Genomic DNA, 17,262 nt, shown 5'->3' with positions numbered 1-17,262 from the left:
CCACACATATATTATACTCATAATAAAAATTGATATTGGAGCACAAGTCCAGTGTTAGAACATAAATTTTGTTGAAGGTTACTTCTGAGTCATTGTTAGAGAACATGACAATAAAATCATTTCACAGTGTACGTCAAACTTCAGCTTGACACCAAACAAACCAGTGTGTAAAGCTGAAAACTGAAATGATTTTAGACACATAATGATTTTATGATAACTCTTCACCGAAACAAATTGATTAATTCCTTAATTACCATCTCATATCTTAAAACATTTGTAAAAACATTTTCTTCTTCTGCATTTATGGACTGCACATCTCAAGTTCATTCATATTCGTACGAAAGGGCTTTCATGTGTATGTTGGTTTTTATCCCACCAACCATACCCTGGATCTGGATCTGGATGCATATGTTGCAGGAGCCAGTCATCGGCTATAAACACGACCGACCCTATTTTGGGGTTTATGAAAAACTCTGAATTATTGCAGGACCTAAATTTCCAGTTGCCTTGCCATTCTTAATGCATTATACCTGAATCTGGACCATCAGTCAGTTGGATAATGTATTGTTATATTGTTGTTTTTCTGTTCAGGGTTTGTCAATGCCAAGAGGTATCGCAGTTGGAAACGACAGCCTGGTTTTAGTCTGTGACCAGGATGATCGCTGTGTCTATGTCCTTGACTACCATCTCAACGGAGCTATCAAAAAGGTCATTATATGTCCAGAAAGATTACATTGCACACTCGCACTTCCACACTTGCATCTGCTGAAAACTCTTTTTCACAGGTAATTACAGAGATGTGAAAGACGGTCTTTGGCTGTGACACAAGAACAGTTATCCATGTACATCTGCTCCTTGCCTGTGTACTCTATAAAGGGCATAAGCTTTTACTTAGTCATGCTCATTTATTGCTAAGTCAGAAACTATATACTCAGCTTCTGATAAGAAAGCAATGAAAACACCATAATGTTCAGTTCATTATGAAATTTCAAATGTTAACACATTTTTTAGTCCTTGTTGGAAATTCAAATCTGTGTACACAAGTTTGTTAACAAGCACATTCCAAAAGCATAGACAGTACAATCTTTAATCCATTATGGAAAATCAAACGTGTTGGAAAAGAGGGCGGTAGTCATGGGGGCAAAGGGGAGGTTACCTACTTCCAGGAGGTTATTGGTCATAGCTACTTTCGTTTTCTCCGCATAGGCGGATAGTAGTTTACACAGGACAGGAATGTCAGACCCCTGCCGGAGTCTGCACTAGTGGCTCATGGTAAGTATGTTACTTAAACGTAATTTTAGGAAGAAAATTTCCTTTTGCAATGCTCACATACATACATTCCATACTCTATCAACACATAAAAATATGACAAAAATGATAGCAAGCTACCGTATGCATTCAGGACATCCAGCATAATCCAACCAAGATTGAAGATGACAGTACTACCCATTCCTACCTATTCCCCTCTTGCTGTTCCATCACCTGGACACATACCCAACGTAATACCATGTTCAGCACACATTGGAACATACAAAAAATAAATGTTCAAATTTAGAGCTAAAAACAACCTCCATGATCAGAGCCATAAACTGTTCATGTTCACACACTCACAAAGGCACACCAATATAAATGCTTACATGCGGACAGGTACTCCCAAGTTGAGCTTTTTTTTTTTTAATCCATATGAACTGTGGTGTGTATTGTCTCAGGTCCTCAAAAGGAACACGGACGGCCAGTTTCTCTTCCTGGCCCCGATGGACGTGGCTGTGGCCGCCAATGGAGACATCATTGTGTCCGACGCAAACCGCTTCATCAAAATCTTCTCTCCTGAATTCGTCCTGAAGAAGACCTACCAGTCTCCACTTCCAAAATCCGAGTTCTGGGGTGTTTGCACTGACCCAGGGGGCAGCGTGTACATTGCTGACTGGAAGCATGGCATTCATGTCCTGTCCAACTCCACGGAAGCCAAGTTTGAAGGGTTGCTGAAGGGCCTGGACTCGGCTGGCATCGTGGAGCCGACAGCTGTGACGTTCTCTTTGGAGTCCCGTTCTCTGCTGGTGGCCACATCCAGCTCACAGATCTACAGAAGTGCCTTTGTGTAGGGGGGGTCCAAAGGGTGTGTGACTGTACAGATGGTTTATGGACACTGACGTGATTCAAGACAGGGTGGGTTTTTGACACCATACAAGTACACTGCATTGTGTATATACAAAAACAGTTTTATAATCCAATGGATTTGAATGAAAATGTTGAATTATAAGAGGTATAAAATCTTTTTAAAAAATGTTTCCACTGATACAGATTTCACCAAATGTTTTCTATTCAGAGCGCTTTTTTTTCAGTCCCTAAAACTATTGGAACCATAATGTGGGATGTTCATTCCTTGTGCAATGAAATTGTATATGACACTACCATTTAATCAAGTTAAAGGATAGATGAATTCTTGACAGATTTATGAGGACTTCCAGAGTACTTTGTGAACATGTATTATTTTACTACTGCTTCCCAAAACTCCCAGTTCCTAGTGATTTTGCTTGTTTCGGTTAAAAAAAAACAAAAGCAAAAAACCACTTATTTCTTGGAAAACATTTTTGTCGGCAAGAGAAAAAGTGAGCATGAAATCCAGGTCGAACAGCTGTCACAAATGAGATATGTCCCAGAAGGAAGTGGATGTGTGCACACAACTCACATTGTAGCTTATATTACAGATGATTTCAGAGTAGTTTTGTGCCAAATGCCAAGTTTTTTTTTTTTTTCTTCATCTTGTCTCATGAGTATGTTGTTTGACAGAACACAGAAAAGCTGAAAGACTCTGGAAAGTAACTAAGAAAGCAAATGGAATTGGCTTGACATCAATCCTGTAAGTTCATTGAGGAACACAAGGCCACAACAGCACTCCTGTAGTGGACCTGGTTCAGGGCTGTTCTCTTCAGCTGGGCCCATGTCCACCCAACTACCTTCATATTGTCTTTTGTGTGTCATCTCTGTGTCTGTCTCAGTCTGTATGCTTTTCTCTTCCCCTCAGGATTCCACTTAAATGCATGTCTGGTGGTGGTGTGTTTTTTTTTGGGTTTTTTTGGGGTTTTTTGTTGTTTTTAAATTTGTGCAGGGTGTGGCCAGTCCAGCTCATTTCCTTTGACAGCTTTCCTTGTTGATGGCAAAATATCTTGTTTCTTTACCATATGTTGGCATTTGATAGTGTTCCTCACCACTATATGTCTAAAATGCAAGTTGCTGATTAAGTTTGGAGTTTGTATTTGACTTCAGATCTGATCCATTGTGTCAGGAAAGGGTTGTGGAGTAGTTTTTCATGTGTGTCTTGGAAATTCAGAGGGGAGGCTTACATCATTGGTGCAGTCAGTTGTTTGAAGGTCCATCAGATGCCTGTGTTCCTACTTTTGGAAGAGGCATGGGGGGTTAGAGGGGGGCGGGGGGGTTGTCTTGATGACCCAGCCGAAACAACAGTAACATGAAAGATGTAAGAGGCAGCCCTGTCTCCCCCTTGACCTGAATACCAGATGGGTCTGTCAGCTTGCCAGTGTGAATGACCCAACATGTTCTGTGTACACTTGTCATACAGCTGCAGGGTGATGGAAAACTTTGCAGGTATTGTGCAGTAGTTTATCAACTTTCAGATAACTTCTCTGTCCACACTTGTCAACACCTTTCTCAGAGTCAGCAGATGTTTATAAAGGTAGACTTCCATTCATTTGACTGTTCAGCACATTCCTGTTTATCCAGCGTATGTACATGCACTTACACTTCGGTTGAGCATTTGTATGGTTTGACAGTCCTGATATGGCCCTGTGTGGTCGGCTCGACTATAAGCAACAAGAACAGGCACTTACGCTTGGATGAAGCAGAACCAGCTTGTTGGATCACTTGCATTGGTGGCATTCCATGATTTTTGTGTTGAACGTGGTCTCACAAATCAAGGGTACAAACATCACCAGTGATTTTCATTTGCTTTTAGTGATTGACCTCACTTCCACTGAAACTTTTTTCAGTGCACTGACAGGGTATTTCTTAAGTCATATGTTAAAGACTTTCTGTGTGCCATAATTTTTTTAATTTGTGAGGAATTAAATTACAGCAGAGAAATTTCACAGGGGTCTTATTTGTTACATCACTGATCTGTTCTTGAATTATGTTGTAGAGAATGGTCTGCTTCAGTGTGTGACCAGTTGAAAACTTTCATTTCTTCTGACTGGTTGGGCTGTACTTTCATGGTAAGTTATTTTATTTTTGTTGTTGTTGCATTCTATTAATAGAAATGTGTATGTTTATATGAATATGTTAAAAAATTTTTTCTCAAGTGCGTAAATTGGTTTAACAGCGACAGAGGACATAAATTAGCATGCTTGGAATGAGTTAAGGATGTACTGAGCGTAGTATGGTTTGTGCATGATGTGTCTTGTCAGAAGGCAGCTTGGTTCTTCAGTCTTTCAGCTGAAGATTTCTTAAGCCTTTCAAGCTTAATTCTGGCCAAGATTTAGCTTTTAGCAGGAAGAGGGATCACCTAATGTTGTTAGGCGCTATCTGTCCTTCATTTCTTCAAGCATGTGTTCTTTTTCCCCATATCAAAAAAAAAAAAAAAAAAGAAAAGAAAGGAATTTGGGCCCAGCATTTATGATGTTTCAGTTTTGTCATTTTCCACTTGGTGCATGGAACTTGAGGAAGCATTTGGCACAAAATATCAAGCATATTCTTTGATGCAAGCACAAGTGGAGCAAGTGATCACAACAGGTCAACAAGACGCTCAGCATTTTCTGAAGGACATAGCAGTTTAGATTTTTGGAATAGAAATAATGAATTTGAGGACATATGGGCTGTAGGGACAATTGACCACATCAGAGCCTTGTGTCACAATGTGGTAGACCAAGTCATGAAATTGCAATGCTGCATAGTGGCCACCATGGTAATACAATGACAGCACAGCTACATTGACCACCCCGCCAAACACTACCAGTGTCCTACACCTGTGTGTGTTAAAAGGAATTTGCTCAAAGAGCCAACTATTTCCAGATTTAGCATGTTTATGATAGTAAGAAATACCATAGGAAATCCATCTACTATTCCAGATGCTTATGAAATAGTCCCACTAAGGAACTGCCACATATGCTGATTGAGCTATTTGGTTAGGAAGCATGTTAAACGTACAAACTGGAACACAGTGCTGTGGAGACTGATGGGCTGTATGATTTTTAGACATGTTTTGATTGGATTGCTTTGTGTTTTTGTTTTTTTCAGTTTTGTGGTTGACAGTTGATACAATATTTGAGGTCACTTTACAGTGGCTCTTTATTAAGCACTGCTACAGTACAGATCTTGCTGCTTTGTTCAGTTTCAGTGACATGAGTGTGTATGCTTTGGTGTCAGCCTCATGACAAGTGCTCAGTGACTGGAGGATGGTATCCGTTTGCATACAGCTCGACGTGTTTGGAATGGTGAGATTAATGGACTTATATAGCTGGGATTTTATGTGTGTGACCGTTTTCTTCCTGCCATGTCGGTAGCCTACAGCCATACTTTGTATTTTGTGATGTATTATATTTGTATTGTATTGTATTTCTCTTTTTGTCACAACAGATTTCTCTGTGTGAAATTCGAGCTGCTCTCCCCAGGGAGAATGTGTTGCTACACTGAGAGCGCCACCCATTTTTTTGTGGGTTTTTTTTTCCTGCATGCAGTGTTATTTCTTTTTCCTATCAAAGTGGATTTTTCTACAGAATTTTGCCAGGGACAACCCTTTTGTTGCTGTGGGTTCTTTATGTGTGCTGAGTGCATGCTGCAAACGGGACCTCGGTTTATTGCCTCATTCGAATGACTAGCGTCCAGACCACCACTCAAGGTCTAGTGAAGGGGGAGAAAATATTGACAACTGTACCATGATTCAAACCAGTGCACTCCGATTCTCTCGCTTCCAGTGCAGGCTATGTTACCTCTAGGCCATCACTCCACACCGGTGTGCATGTTGGGTATATTGTTTCCATCACACATGCATATTTGATCTTCTGATTGAGTATGCACATGGGGGGTTCAGGCACAAGCAGGTCTACACATCAGGGAAAAAGAAAAAATATCCACCCTGAGCCCACAAGGTACGATGCCCTGGATTAGAACCCAGAACCCACAAACTGAGTCCAGTGCTTTCACCACTCAGCTGTTGTGCCTGTTGTTGAAATGGACATCCGGCTATTCCAAACTTATGCTGAGGTTAAGGAATAAACTGTTTTGAGGAAAGGTTTACATAGTCTTCATCAACATGCATCTGAAATATTTGGCTGGTGCGGCAGTTCTTACTCAAAACCTGGCCAAGTTTCTTTGCTTGATTGCCGGATGGAAAACATTCAAAAGTCAGAAATTTAATCCATTTTGGACACCTAGAAGCCAGCTGTATTTATTGCAGTATTTCAGCTTGTAGTTTTCAGTGCTCCCAAATGCCTATTTGATGTTATAGGTAGTATATGCTCATTTCATATCTATATCTATATATTGTATGTTCATATAAATGACTACTACTTAAGGCATAGCCTTAAAATTGGGTGCTTTTGTGTATGTGATAAATTGTACATATTTTCTTTTAAAAATATGGGAATGAATTCAGCCCATATATAATAGTCTCTGTTATGTGGGCCGTAAAAAAATTTTGATTTTAATTTTACAATAAATCACAAAATACAAGAGAAAAATATACTTTTATGAGGCTACCATATCTTTCAAATGTTCATACATTTGAAGCAGCACAAAAAGTTTTTTCCCTCCTTCTCCCCAAATATCTGACAAATTTTAACAAGAAACAAAGGCAGGCATGTAACAAAATGCATGAAAAATATTAAGGATAATGGACTGCAATTTGCTGACAGAATGTGCTGATGTCCAGATTGCTGGGATCAGAAGAAAAATATGATATACTAGTCATTTATTTTTAATTTCGAATGGGGGTGGGACTTTGTAGGGATTTAAACAAAGATTTACAAAGGTCATGCTGAAGGCCGAGTGCAAGAACCAAAGAATGGAGTGCAAGTGTTTTGTTTTTTAGTATTATAAAGTGAGAATGTGACTGACGAACATTGAATGCATGATGCCGTTTTTTTTCATCTCTTCAATTGTTCAGCATGTATGTATTGTTCTGAAGGATGTTTACTTTACTTTCATGAAAGTTTCTACTTGAACTTCATTATATCCCATGTAAAACATGAATAAAGTGAAAATCATGGATTGCATGTGCAGAAAGTGGTTGCTTTATACTGGATGAAGGTGGTGAAGTTGTTTTTAGAGTGCTTATCTCTCTTATATAATGTTGACCATCTTGAGGGTGTGGTTGTCAGGGATTGTGAGTGACCAACTCTGAAACAGCACTGTGCAAACATTTGTCACAACGCAACCCATTCACTCAAAAAATTTACATTATATATCATCATTTATTCTTCTGTGTATTTATTCTTCACAGGGTATACATTGTATCACCTGAAGGGCAATATTTCATTTCAGTGTGTACAAGTATTTGCAGTAAACTGTAGAAAAACAACAACAATTTCATTGCCTTATTTGAACAAATGGTGCATGGAAATACACTTTTTTGGATGCAGAGGATGGAGGCTCAAGACAGACCCAGTGAAACGATACCAGAAACCCGTTTTCATTGTCTGTGTCAAGATGGGAGAACAAAAAATAAAAGAAACGGCAAAAAGGCAGTGACAAAAATGCTGAAATTTCCTGGTGGGACTCTACGTATGTTGAAAAAACCTACCGTTTTCCAGTGTATAAAAGTTTTGTGAACAGTGTCCTGTAATGAAGTGAACACAGATTGTAGTAAAAGCTCAGTATCTGAATTTTAAGACTCCTGTTTTCAAACTGTCAGCAGCCAGGTCCACTTCAAGGATAGCGGTGAATGTCGCAAATTTCAAACTTGAAGCGACGATCCCTGCAAAGAGAAACAGGCAATGACTGTACACTGTGAAGTGTGAAATGAGAAAAAAATTCATGACCTGTTCATAATCTGTCTCTCAATCAACACTGCAAGAACTAAAATGGGCAAGTTGACATAATAATATCCGACATGAAACAGCTGACTTGCACATACAGGAGTGAAGGAGTTTTACACTGAGACACACAAATATTTAAGGCAACATATTCTCCTCTAAGGCCTTGACATGTTATCTAACATCTAAATATGAATAGCCGATTTCAGCTCTCAACACTGTCCTTTAGCTTTCAATCTATGGTGACTATCTTTACAATGTCATCTTTACCAAGAGATAATTGTGCTCATTTCATGAAGGGGAAGCTCCAAAATCAAGCAAACTACAGACCAGTTTCACACATCCCATGCAAGACACTGGGACATACAAACATGAGCACCATCATGCAACCTTGTGACTGTCACCAGAACAGGACTTATCAAGTGGTGTCCTGCCTAAGCCGAATCCAAACAAGCACAACCGAATACCAACAAAGTGACTCCACAGCAGTGCAGGGTCTCTTCTAGCGTATAGCCTTCTGGCGACCTAACACGATAGTTCGCTGTGGGCTGCCATCACTGAGACTGCAGCATACGAACCTGAGTGTGGCTGTATTCGGGGGACTTAAGGATGAGTGTTGTGGGGGTTGCCACTGAAACGGTGTACATAATGGAGTACCAAAAGGGCGACAACAAAAAAGCCTGAACCAGCCGCCGTGGCGAAGTGGTTAGCGTCGCAGACTGACGGCTGGGAGGACGCGGGTTCGAATCCCTGCGGAGATGGGTTTTTCGTCCCGTGGCCGGCTCCTACCCAGAGTTGAGTGTGCTGGGGAGACTGGGACCACACAGTCGAGTGTCATCTACTTCAAGGATGCGTCTTTGGGTGTGTTGCTCTAATTACCTGACCAACAATGTAAGTGTCTGTATCTCTCGGGCCTGGTTAACGCCAGGATATCATTATGACAGGAAGCGTAGAGTACAGCCTTGTCACGCAGTCCCAAACCAAAATGGACCTCCATAGCAACATCGTCATCCTCCTCCTCCTTCATCATCATCAATATAAACAAAACAGCCTCAAAGTCTGTGGCCTTTCATGCCCCGCTCTCATGGTGACCTCAGTTTCGATACCCCTCCACTTCCGTGCTTGGGGTGAGTCCTGTCAATGTTGTCAGTGTCGGCAGATTCATGGGGGGGGGCTGTTGTTTGAGGGACGCGGTGGTGGTCTCCACTCTGCGAGGGACGCTCACTCAGTCTGGCTCCGCGACTAAGCCATTATTGTCGTTAGTAGGGGGCTCAGTAGGTGGTGTCCTAAGTACGTTAAATCAGAAAAGGCACCACCGAAGTGACTCAGCAGCAGTGCAGGGTCTCCTCTGGTGTGTGGCCTCCTGGTGACCTAACATCAATGGCTCCATGTGGACTGCCGACGCTGGAACTGCGACGGACGAACCCGGGTGTGGCCGTGTATGGGGGAATCTAAATGAGCGGCGTGGGAGTAATGCCACTGAAACGGTGCAGATGATGGGGCAGCCAAAAAAAAAAAAAAAAAGCCTGATTATTTCCATGAACCTGTATATACGACAGACCTAGGGACAGTGTTGGATTCTGCAGCTTACGTTTCGGTGGAGTGCTTTCAAATCCACATCATTTTAGCTAAATACGTACTCTTTGTCGTTCCGGTGGAAGCTGTCAACACCTCTGAGGATCTTGCCGCTTGGAACAATAAAATCGAGAATTCCGTCCCAGTCATTCTCCCAGTCAGTGAAGTAACACGAATGCAACAGAGTCCCTGCACATTAAGGAAAAAATACACAGTAAATATAAAAGTTTTCTGTGATTTGGGAGAAGTAAACAAAACGAAAGTGACGTCAGAACTTTTGTGGTTCTGAAAAAAAGGCAATTTTAATGAGGCTTGCTGATAGAAGATTTTTAACTTGCATACCTTCTGCAACTCCCCACAATGTGGGAAGAAAAGTTTTCAAAAACTTAAACTGCTGCCTGTTTAAACAAACCGAAATAAATTCCTCTATCTACAATACGGTTGTGTTTGTGAAATTTGTGCAAAACGATGGTGGGTGCTTAAAGGTGTGTTGTTGCTGTTGTTTGTTTGTTTGTTTTTTTAATCAATACCTGCAACGTCACAGCACCGGAACTGGAAGCGGCGGTCCTCATGGCCATTATCATGAACGCTGGCCATGCCTGTGATGAATCCCTCGTTCGGGCACTGGTACGTCACCGGCTGATCATACTGGTTCACGTAATCTGAAAAGTATTTTGATACAGTGTCAAATCTGTATCACAGCTGTAACATCTGACCACTGGTACGTCACTGGCTGATCATACTGGTTCACGTAATCTGAAAAGTATTTTGATACAGTGTCAAATCTGTATCACAACTGTAACATTTTACCCCTGGTACATCAATGGCTGATCATACTGGTTCACGTAATCTGAAAAGTATTTTAATTGAGAGTCAATTTGGTGTCATATACTGTACCATGTCAAACTGGTGCAAACTAGGCCTATTGGTTTGCTCTGCTTGGCCAAATTTCGCGCGGCTAACAGTGAAAAGACGACCCGTCTTTTAGTGTCAAATCTGTATCACAGTTGTAACATCTGACCAAATGTTGATTACCAGTTAACCATCACCACTACACCCCCCATCCAGTCTCTGTTCGGTTTATTTGCTATCATCTCGTTTTCTTTTTACACAAAGGGATTTAATCTCCATATAGGCATACTTATTGATCAACTGATAAAGCATATTCTCTCTCTGTGTGTGTGTGTGTGTGTGTGTGTGTGTGTGTGTGTGTGTGTGTGTGTGTGTGTGTGTTCTGATTAACTTGACATTCTTCTGCAAATGTCTGCTGAACAGGATTGTTAAGGCATAAAATTATAGCTGGAGATCTGCAAAGAGTTCTGTCATGTGTTCTGTGTAATTCTTTTTTTTCCTTTGTGTGTGTGTGTGTGTGTGTGTGTGTGTGTGTGTGTGTGTGTGTGTGTGTTGTATAATTCATTATCCCACAGTATTCAAAATATTAACACTCGAAGCAGGACTGTCTGATCATCCAAGTACTTTACTCTTTGCTTACTCAGGAATATAATCTCATCTAACCCTGGATCCCCAGTGCAAAATAATTCTAGTTCAATTTGTTCAGTTCTGCAAGTCCGCCGTGTTTTATATTAGTTTCTGGGTTTGGTCTCGCGTCATCATTCCGACCTTATTTGTGAGATGTCAAAATGAACATTCATTTCATGAAATTAAATGGAAATAAACAAGTGCTCTCAAACGTCCATTTCAGAAAGATGCAATTTTTAATTAAAAACAAAACAAAAAAACCCAAAAAAAACACACACACCAAAAACCAAACAAGATCACTGATTCTTTTTGACAAATGCTGCAACAGTGCTCATTAAATTGACGCAGACATTTTCAGACTGCTGAAACCAGTGTGGTTACAGTAATTCATGAAAGACATCGCTACAGTGGCTCTTTCCCAGGCCCCCCTCTCCCAGCTTTAACTCCTAAATCAGACAAGGAGACACAGTCTTCTCATGGGTGATGCTCACCATCAGCTTACTGAGGCAGGTAAATGAAAGACACAGGTGAGCGGGTGTTGGGAGGTGGACTGGAGGTGGCTATTTGCCCAACAAACATCACACACACACACACACACACACACACACACACACACACACACACACAAAATGCGGGACTGCCTGTCAAAATGCCGAGTAGTTAAAGCGTTAGACTTTCAGTCTGAGGGTCCTTGGTTCGAATTTCGGTAACAGCGCCTGGTGAGTAAAGGCTGGTGATTTTTCCCGATCTCCCAGCTCAACATATGTGCAGACCTGTATGTTGTGCCTGAACCCCTTTCGCAAGCAGAAGATCAAATTAATACGCATGTTAAAGATCCTGTAATCCATATCAGCGTTCAGTGGGTTATGGAAACAAGAACACACCCAGCACGCACAACCCCGAAAACGGAGTGTGGCTGCCTGCATGGCAGGGTAAAAATGTTCTTACACGTAAAAGTCCACTTGTGTACGTACGAGTGAATGTGGGAGCCGCAGCCTAGGAACGAAGAAGAAGAAGCCTATCAAAATCACTTAAATGGAACGCATAGCGCATAATAAAAAGTGGGTGATAACATGTGGAGTGATGGCCTAGCGGTAACGCGTCCGCCTGGGAAGCGAGAGAATCTTGAGCGCGCTGGTTCGAATCACGGCTCAGCCGCCGATATTTTCTCCCCCTGCACTAGACCTTGAGTGGTGGTCTGGACGCTAGTCATTCGGACGAGACGATAAACCGAGGCCCCGTATACAGCAAGCACTTAGCGCACGTAAAAGAATCCACAGCAACAAAAGTGTTGTTCCAGGCAAAATTCTGTAGAAAAATCCACTTCGATAGGAAAAACAAATAAAACTGCACGCAGGAAAAAAAACGAAAAAAAAAAGGGTGGCGCTGTAGTGAAACGACGCGCTCTCCCTGGGGGAGAGCAGCTCGGATTTCACACAGAGAAATTTGGTGTGATAAATAGAAATACAAATACAAATAACGCCAAAGAGTTAATTTCATCATTTATCTTTCATCACGGGTGCAATAGCCGAATGGTTGAAGCGCTGGACTTCGACTTTCAATCTGAGGGTCCTGGGTTCGAATCTCGGTGCACCTGGTGGGTAAAGGGTGGAGATTTTTCCGATCTCCCAGGTCAACATATGTGCAGACCTGCTAGTGCCTGAACCCCCTTCGCGTGTATGCGCACGCAGAAGATCAAATACGCACGTTAAAGATCCTGTAATCCATGTCAGCGTTCGGTGGGTTATGGAAACAAGAATATACCCAGCATGCACACCCCCGAAAACGGAGTATGGCTGCCTACATGGCGGGGTAAATAAATTAAAAACCCGGTCATACACGTAAAATATTACATGTCTGTCTGAGTGTGTATGTGTGTGCGTCTGAAATCTGATTGAATGACACAGGAAACGAATGATGTGCGCCCAGTGGGCCCAGTGGCAGCCGTCAGTCGGCTCTACCCAGGTAGGCAGCCTGTGGTGCAAATGTCCCCGTGTATGTAAAGCGCTTAGAGCTTGGTCTCTGACCGAGGATAGGCGCTATAGAAGTATCCACATCAATCAATCAATCAATCTTCAGAATAATAATAACAATAATATCAATAATAATAATAAAGAGCCCTTCACGCACTGGTCCACGCGCAGTTCTGGGTGATGGCCTCTTCCAAGGGCACGGCGGCACAGCCCAGGTCCCAGACCCGGTCCTCTTTATCGTTGTTGTGCATGCTGTTGACGTGGGAGAGGAAGGTGTTGGCCGGGCACTCAAAGTGCACAGGCTGGTCAAAGTCGTTCAGCCAGGCCACCGTCGCCACGGCCAGGCAACTCACCGTCAGCAGAAGGCGCAGCATTCTTTATATATCGGCGGGAACGGGATGATCGTCTAATGGATGGGTGCCTGCAGAGACTTTTGAAATCATCCTTCAATTTTTTGTTGTTGTTGTTTTGTTGTTGTTTTTGTATTGTAGAGTCTGTAGAGTTTTTGTTGTTGTTGTTGTTGTTGTTTTTGTTTGCTTGTTTTCTAATGCGGAAACTGGGACACGATAGGGCAATGGTGGGCAATGTGTGTGTGTGTGTGTGTGTGTGTGTGTGTTAGTCTGTGTGTGAGTCTGTGTGTGTGTGTGTGAGAGAGAGAGAGAGAGAATGTGAGAGAGAGAGAATGTGTGAGAGAGAGAATGTGAGAGAGAGAGAGACACAGAGAGAGAGAGAGAGAGAATGTGTGTGTGTGTGTGTGTGTGTGTGTGTGTGTGTGTGTGTGTGTGTGAGAGAGAGAGAGAGAGAGAGAATGTGTGTGTGTGCGTGTTTGTGAGTGAGAGAGAGAGAAAGAGAGAGAGAGAATGTGTGTGTGTATGTGTGTGTGTGAGAGAGAGAGAATGTGTGTGTGTGAGGGAGAGAGAGAGAGTGTGTATGAGTGTGTCTGTGAGTGAGTGTGTGTGTGAGGGAGAGAGAGAGAGTGTGTGTGTGTGAGAGAGAGAGGGGGAGAGTTTGTGTGTGATAGAGAGGGAGAGTGTGTGTGTGTGAGAGAGAGAGAGAGAGAGAGTGTGTGTGTGTGTGTGTGTGTGTGTGTGTGTGTGTGTGTGTGTGTGTGTGTGTGTGTGTGTGTGTGTGTGTGTGTTTAAAAATTAATAAATAAATAAATTACAAAAAAAAAGGCGCCGAAAGCAGACGGAGGAGGGCGAGGATTATGCAGTGGTCACATTTACAACTGGAATGGCAAAGGCGTATATGCACCACGAGAATTTTAACACAGCGCGCGTCCGCGTGCCAGTCTCAATAATCGTGCAACGGATTTGACGAGAAGAAGGGGGGGGAGGGGGGAGAAGTTTATGTACCGTCCATGCCCTTTCCGAGTTTACATCTACAATACGTCTTTTGTTTTTGTTGTTGTTTTTTCTTCCAAAAATCCAGTCTTTCCATTATCCCTGTATTGGAAGCTCGACAAAACCTTCTGTTGACATCATCGGGCCTGATCGCTGTCAACATTTCCAATAACATTCACTAGTCCTTAAACACCTCTACTCGGGCCCCTTTAACCGACGTTTTAATATAAATGTATATCATCGTCACTCCCTATATTTCGAGACGGTCGATTCAACTTTGCAAACGATTCTGTTGTCGATACCCTCCCCACCCCCACTCCAAACCCACTGAGAAGATCAGTCAGTCTCCGCAGTTATGCACTGTCTACATATCTGAATAAAAATAAAACCACGGCCCAACACTCGGCTTATATCACAGATTGACATAAGTTTTACATTTGGGCCAACAGCAAAGTGAGAGCTGTATTATCAATGGTTTCTCCAGTCAATGGGAAATCATTTACAGCTTAGTCTTTTGTGAAGGACTATGACTCTCAAACTAGGAGGCAAAATTGCACTGGTTCTTAGTGCTGCAGCCTTGTGGGCTAGTTGGCCTTTGGGAACCATCCCAACGCCGACTGTCCTAAAACCCTCTTGGCCGAGAGAGTGGGGATGTAACTTGGGCAAGACACTCTCCACTATAATCAAATTCTAGCCCAAATAGTCGGAACAGCAGTTGCCTCCTCTGCTGTTCTGATGGTCATAGTCGGATACGACAGACTATCATACATATCTGAATAAATAAACCTACCGGTGCTGTTTCTGAAATATTTTCAAACTTACACAGGCAATGCTGCTGCTTGACTCAGATTTGGGGAAATCTTTCGCAACTTTTCTGTTTTAAAGCTTCCTTTATTTATAGTCTTGTCTATGATCATCCCCCGAAAACGGAGTATGGCTGCCTACATGGCGGGGTAAAAAAAAAAAAACGGTCATGCACGTAAAAGCCCACTCGTGTACATACGAGTGAACGTGAGAGTTGCAGCCCACGAACGTAGAAGTAGCTAGTCTTGTCTGAAAAATATATAAATCAGGCATTTTGTCCAATATTATTTTGCTTTCATCACCACTGATATTTCAAATATCTGATGTGCAACTTTTTGTTTTCTTAAATTGTAGTGAGCCAGGCTTACGTTGCATATGCAAAAGAATGGGAGCTTTTATTTAAAACAGAAAATCTGTTTTGGAAAACTTTTGTAGCCAGGTATAGTTTCGAGCTTTAATGTGCCGGATTCGTGGCAAGTGACGAAGGTCTATCATTTCTCGGCTTCCTGTCACATTATAATCCACTCATATATATATATATATATATATATATATATATATATATATATATATATATATATATATATATATGTGTGTGTGTGTGTGTGTGTGTGTGTGTGTGTGTGTGTGTGTGTGTGTGTGATGTGAAAGGAAAACGATTTGATCTTCTCTGGAATAAGACACGACTTCGACGATTTCCATGTTTCCCTGCTGCCATTTCTCACAACAGTGTGGCAAACGTCAGCGCAAAACAAAACTAAGCCCATCATGGCCCCACTGATTACTGACCATCCTTTGATTTCTTGCGCTTGGAATGATCTATCATCTGTTTTCACATCATCAAACGTAAATCATATTTTATAATGGGTTCTTAACGGTTAACTCTCTCCATACGAACGGCGAAAGAGACGACGTGAACAGCGTTTCACCCCAGTTACCATCATCAAAATATTGCAAGCGGAAGGCTCTTATACTGAAGAGGTGAATGTTGACAAAGAATACCACAATTCTGATGACGGAAGCTAAAGGCTGGGTCATTGAGACACCAACTGGACATCCGAGGGGTCTGTGTAGAGGAGAAGAGAGGACTGGCCGTACTGAGTGAGTTAAACAAACAGCAAAACGTCACACTTTTTCTTTCTGTGACTTTACCAAAACGCACTTTTTTCCCCGAAACCCGTGTATGATGTGGCCTTCGATTTCAACAATAGATATATTTCAATTATAATAATGATATTTATATAGCGTTGAATCTTGTGCGGAGACAAATCAAAGCGCTTTCGCGCCAATCAATCACACGCATGCATAACTCTAAAAGTGGAGAAACTGAAGACAAGAAAGAGGCAGGAAAGGGAGGCTATTTTGGGAAGAGGTGGGTTTTAAAGCCAGACTTGAAAGAGCAGAGTGCGGTGGAGACCTGACGAAGCGGAAGAGGAAGTTCTTCCCTATTTCAACCCTATTTCATACGAAGCAGTCAGCATTTATTACCATCAACATAAAACTACATAGCAGGACCAATGCGAGAAAATTAACCTGAGAAATACCCGTACACATTTTTAGTTTTTAAAAAAAATTAATGACTTGCTTGTTCTAAAGTGCTTCTGTAAATCTGACTTCTACCGTTACATTTTCAGATTTTCGGAAGCTCTGTTTGAATAAAATAACTGTACGGACCCAACAGGTCAAAGGCACACGGCAAACACCTTAAAACGGTTCCGAAAAAAGACATTTTGGTCTGGGTTTGCCTTTCTCTATTCGCTTCAGAACGATTTTTTTCCCCGAAACTTTGCGACTTTCTTTTTTTTTCTGAACAATTCTGGATGTGTTAAAAAGAAACCATGAGCAATTTCACAGAAACCAAAAATTAGAAAGTAATTTTTAGAACCAGGTCAAAAACCCATATTTTGAGAGACAGACAGACAGAAAGAGAGACAGACAGACAGACAGACAGATAGAGAGATATTCTTACCTGTCAGCTGGTCGGCATGCACTCTGAGTGGAAACATCTCCAAACTGGCTTAAGTTTGGTCCTGTGCCTCACGTCACTGTCCCGAATATCGTGACGAAAAGATAATGCACACCCCGTGCCATCTGGAACACTCA

At 41.9% G+C, this 17,262-nt stretch overlaps 2 protein-coding genes across 2 annotated transcripts in view; one reads left to right on the top strand and one right to left on the bottom strand.

The window, feature by feature from the left end:
• LOC143299117 (uncharacterized) overlaps nucleotides 1-7,680 on the top strand; it is a 19,911-nt gene extending 12,231 nt beyond the window's left edge. Inside the window, exons 7-8 of the mRNA XM_076612250.1 lie at nucleotides 592-708; nucleotides 1,710-7,680. Coding sequence (XP_076468365.1) covers nucleotides 592-708; nucleotides 1,710-2,102 — 510 coding nt within the window. The 3' untranslated portion in view covers nucleotides 2,103-7,680. The remainder of the gene's footprint in view (nucleotides 1-591; nucleotides 709-1,709) is intronic.
• Nucleotides 7,424-17,262, bottom strand: LOC143299128 (dermatopontin-like). Its single transcript, XM_076612259.1, has 5 exons — nucleotides 17,129-17,262; nucleotides 13,170-13,433; nucleotides 10,091-10,222; nucleotides 9,626-9,749; nucleotides 7,424-7,927 (listed from the first exon to the last, which is right to left on the bottom strand). The coding sequence occupies exons 2-5, from the start codon at nucleotides 13,384-13,386 to the stop codon at nucleotides 7,879-7,881; spliced, it is 522 nt and encodes a 173-aa protein (XP_076468374.1). The 5' UTR covers nucleotides 13,387-13,433; nucleotides 17,129-17,262; the 3' UTR covers nucleotides 7,424-7,878.

This window comes from Babylonia areolata, chromosome 2 (genome assembly GCF_041734735.1).
Source record: "Babylonia areolata isolate BAREFJ2019XMU chromosome 2, ASM4173473v1, whole genome shotgun sequence".
Taxonomy (NCBI): domain Eukaryota; kingdom Metazoa; phylum Mollusca; class Gastropoda; order Neogastropoda; family Buccinidae; genus Babylonia; species Babylonia areolata.
Note: the sequence above shows the minus strand (reverse complement) of the source record. Positions and strands in the feature narration are given on the sequence as shown.

What these genes read in the sequence shown, in the direction of transcription:
- LOC143299128 (XM_076612259.1), bottom strand. Translation starts at nt 13,386, where the DNA reads ATGCTGCGCCTTCTGCTGACGGTGAGTTGCCTGGCCGTGGCGACGGTG. An exon ending in CCGGTGCTGTGACGTTGCAG is followed by an intron (nt 9,750 to 10,090) that starts GTATTGATTAAA and finishes CTTAATGTGCAG; the next exon opens with GGACTCTGTTGCATTCGTGT. An exon ending in TTCCACCGGAACGACAAAGA is followed by an intron (nt 7,928 to 9,625) that starts GTACGTATTTAG and finishes TTCTCTTTGCAG; the next exon opens with GGATCGTCGCTTCAAGTTTG.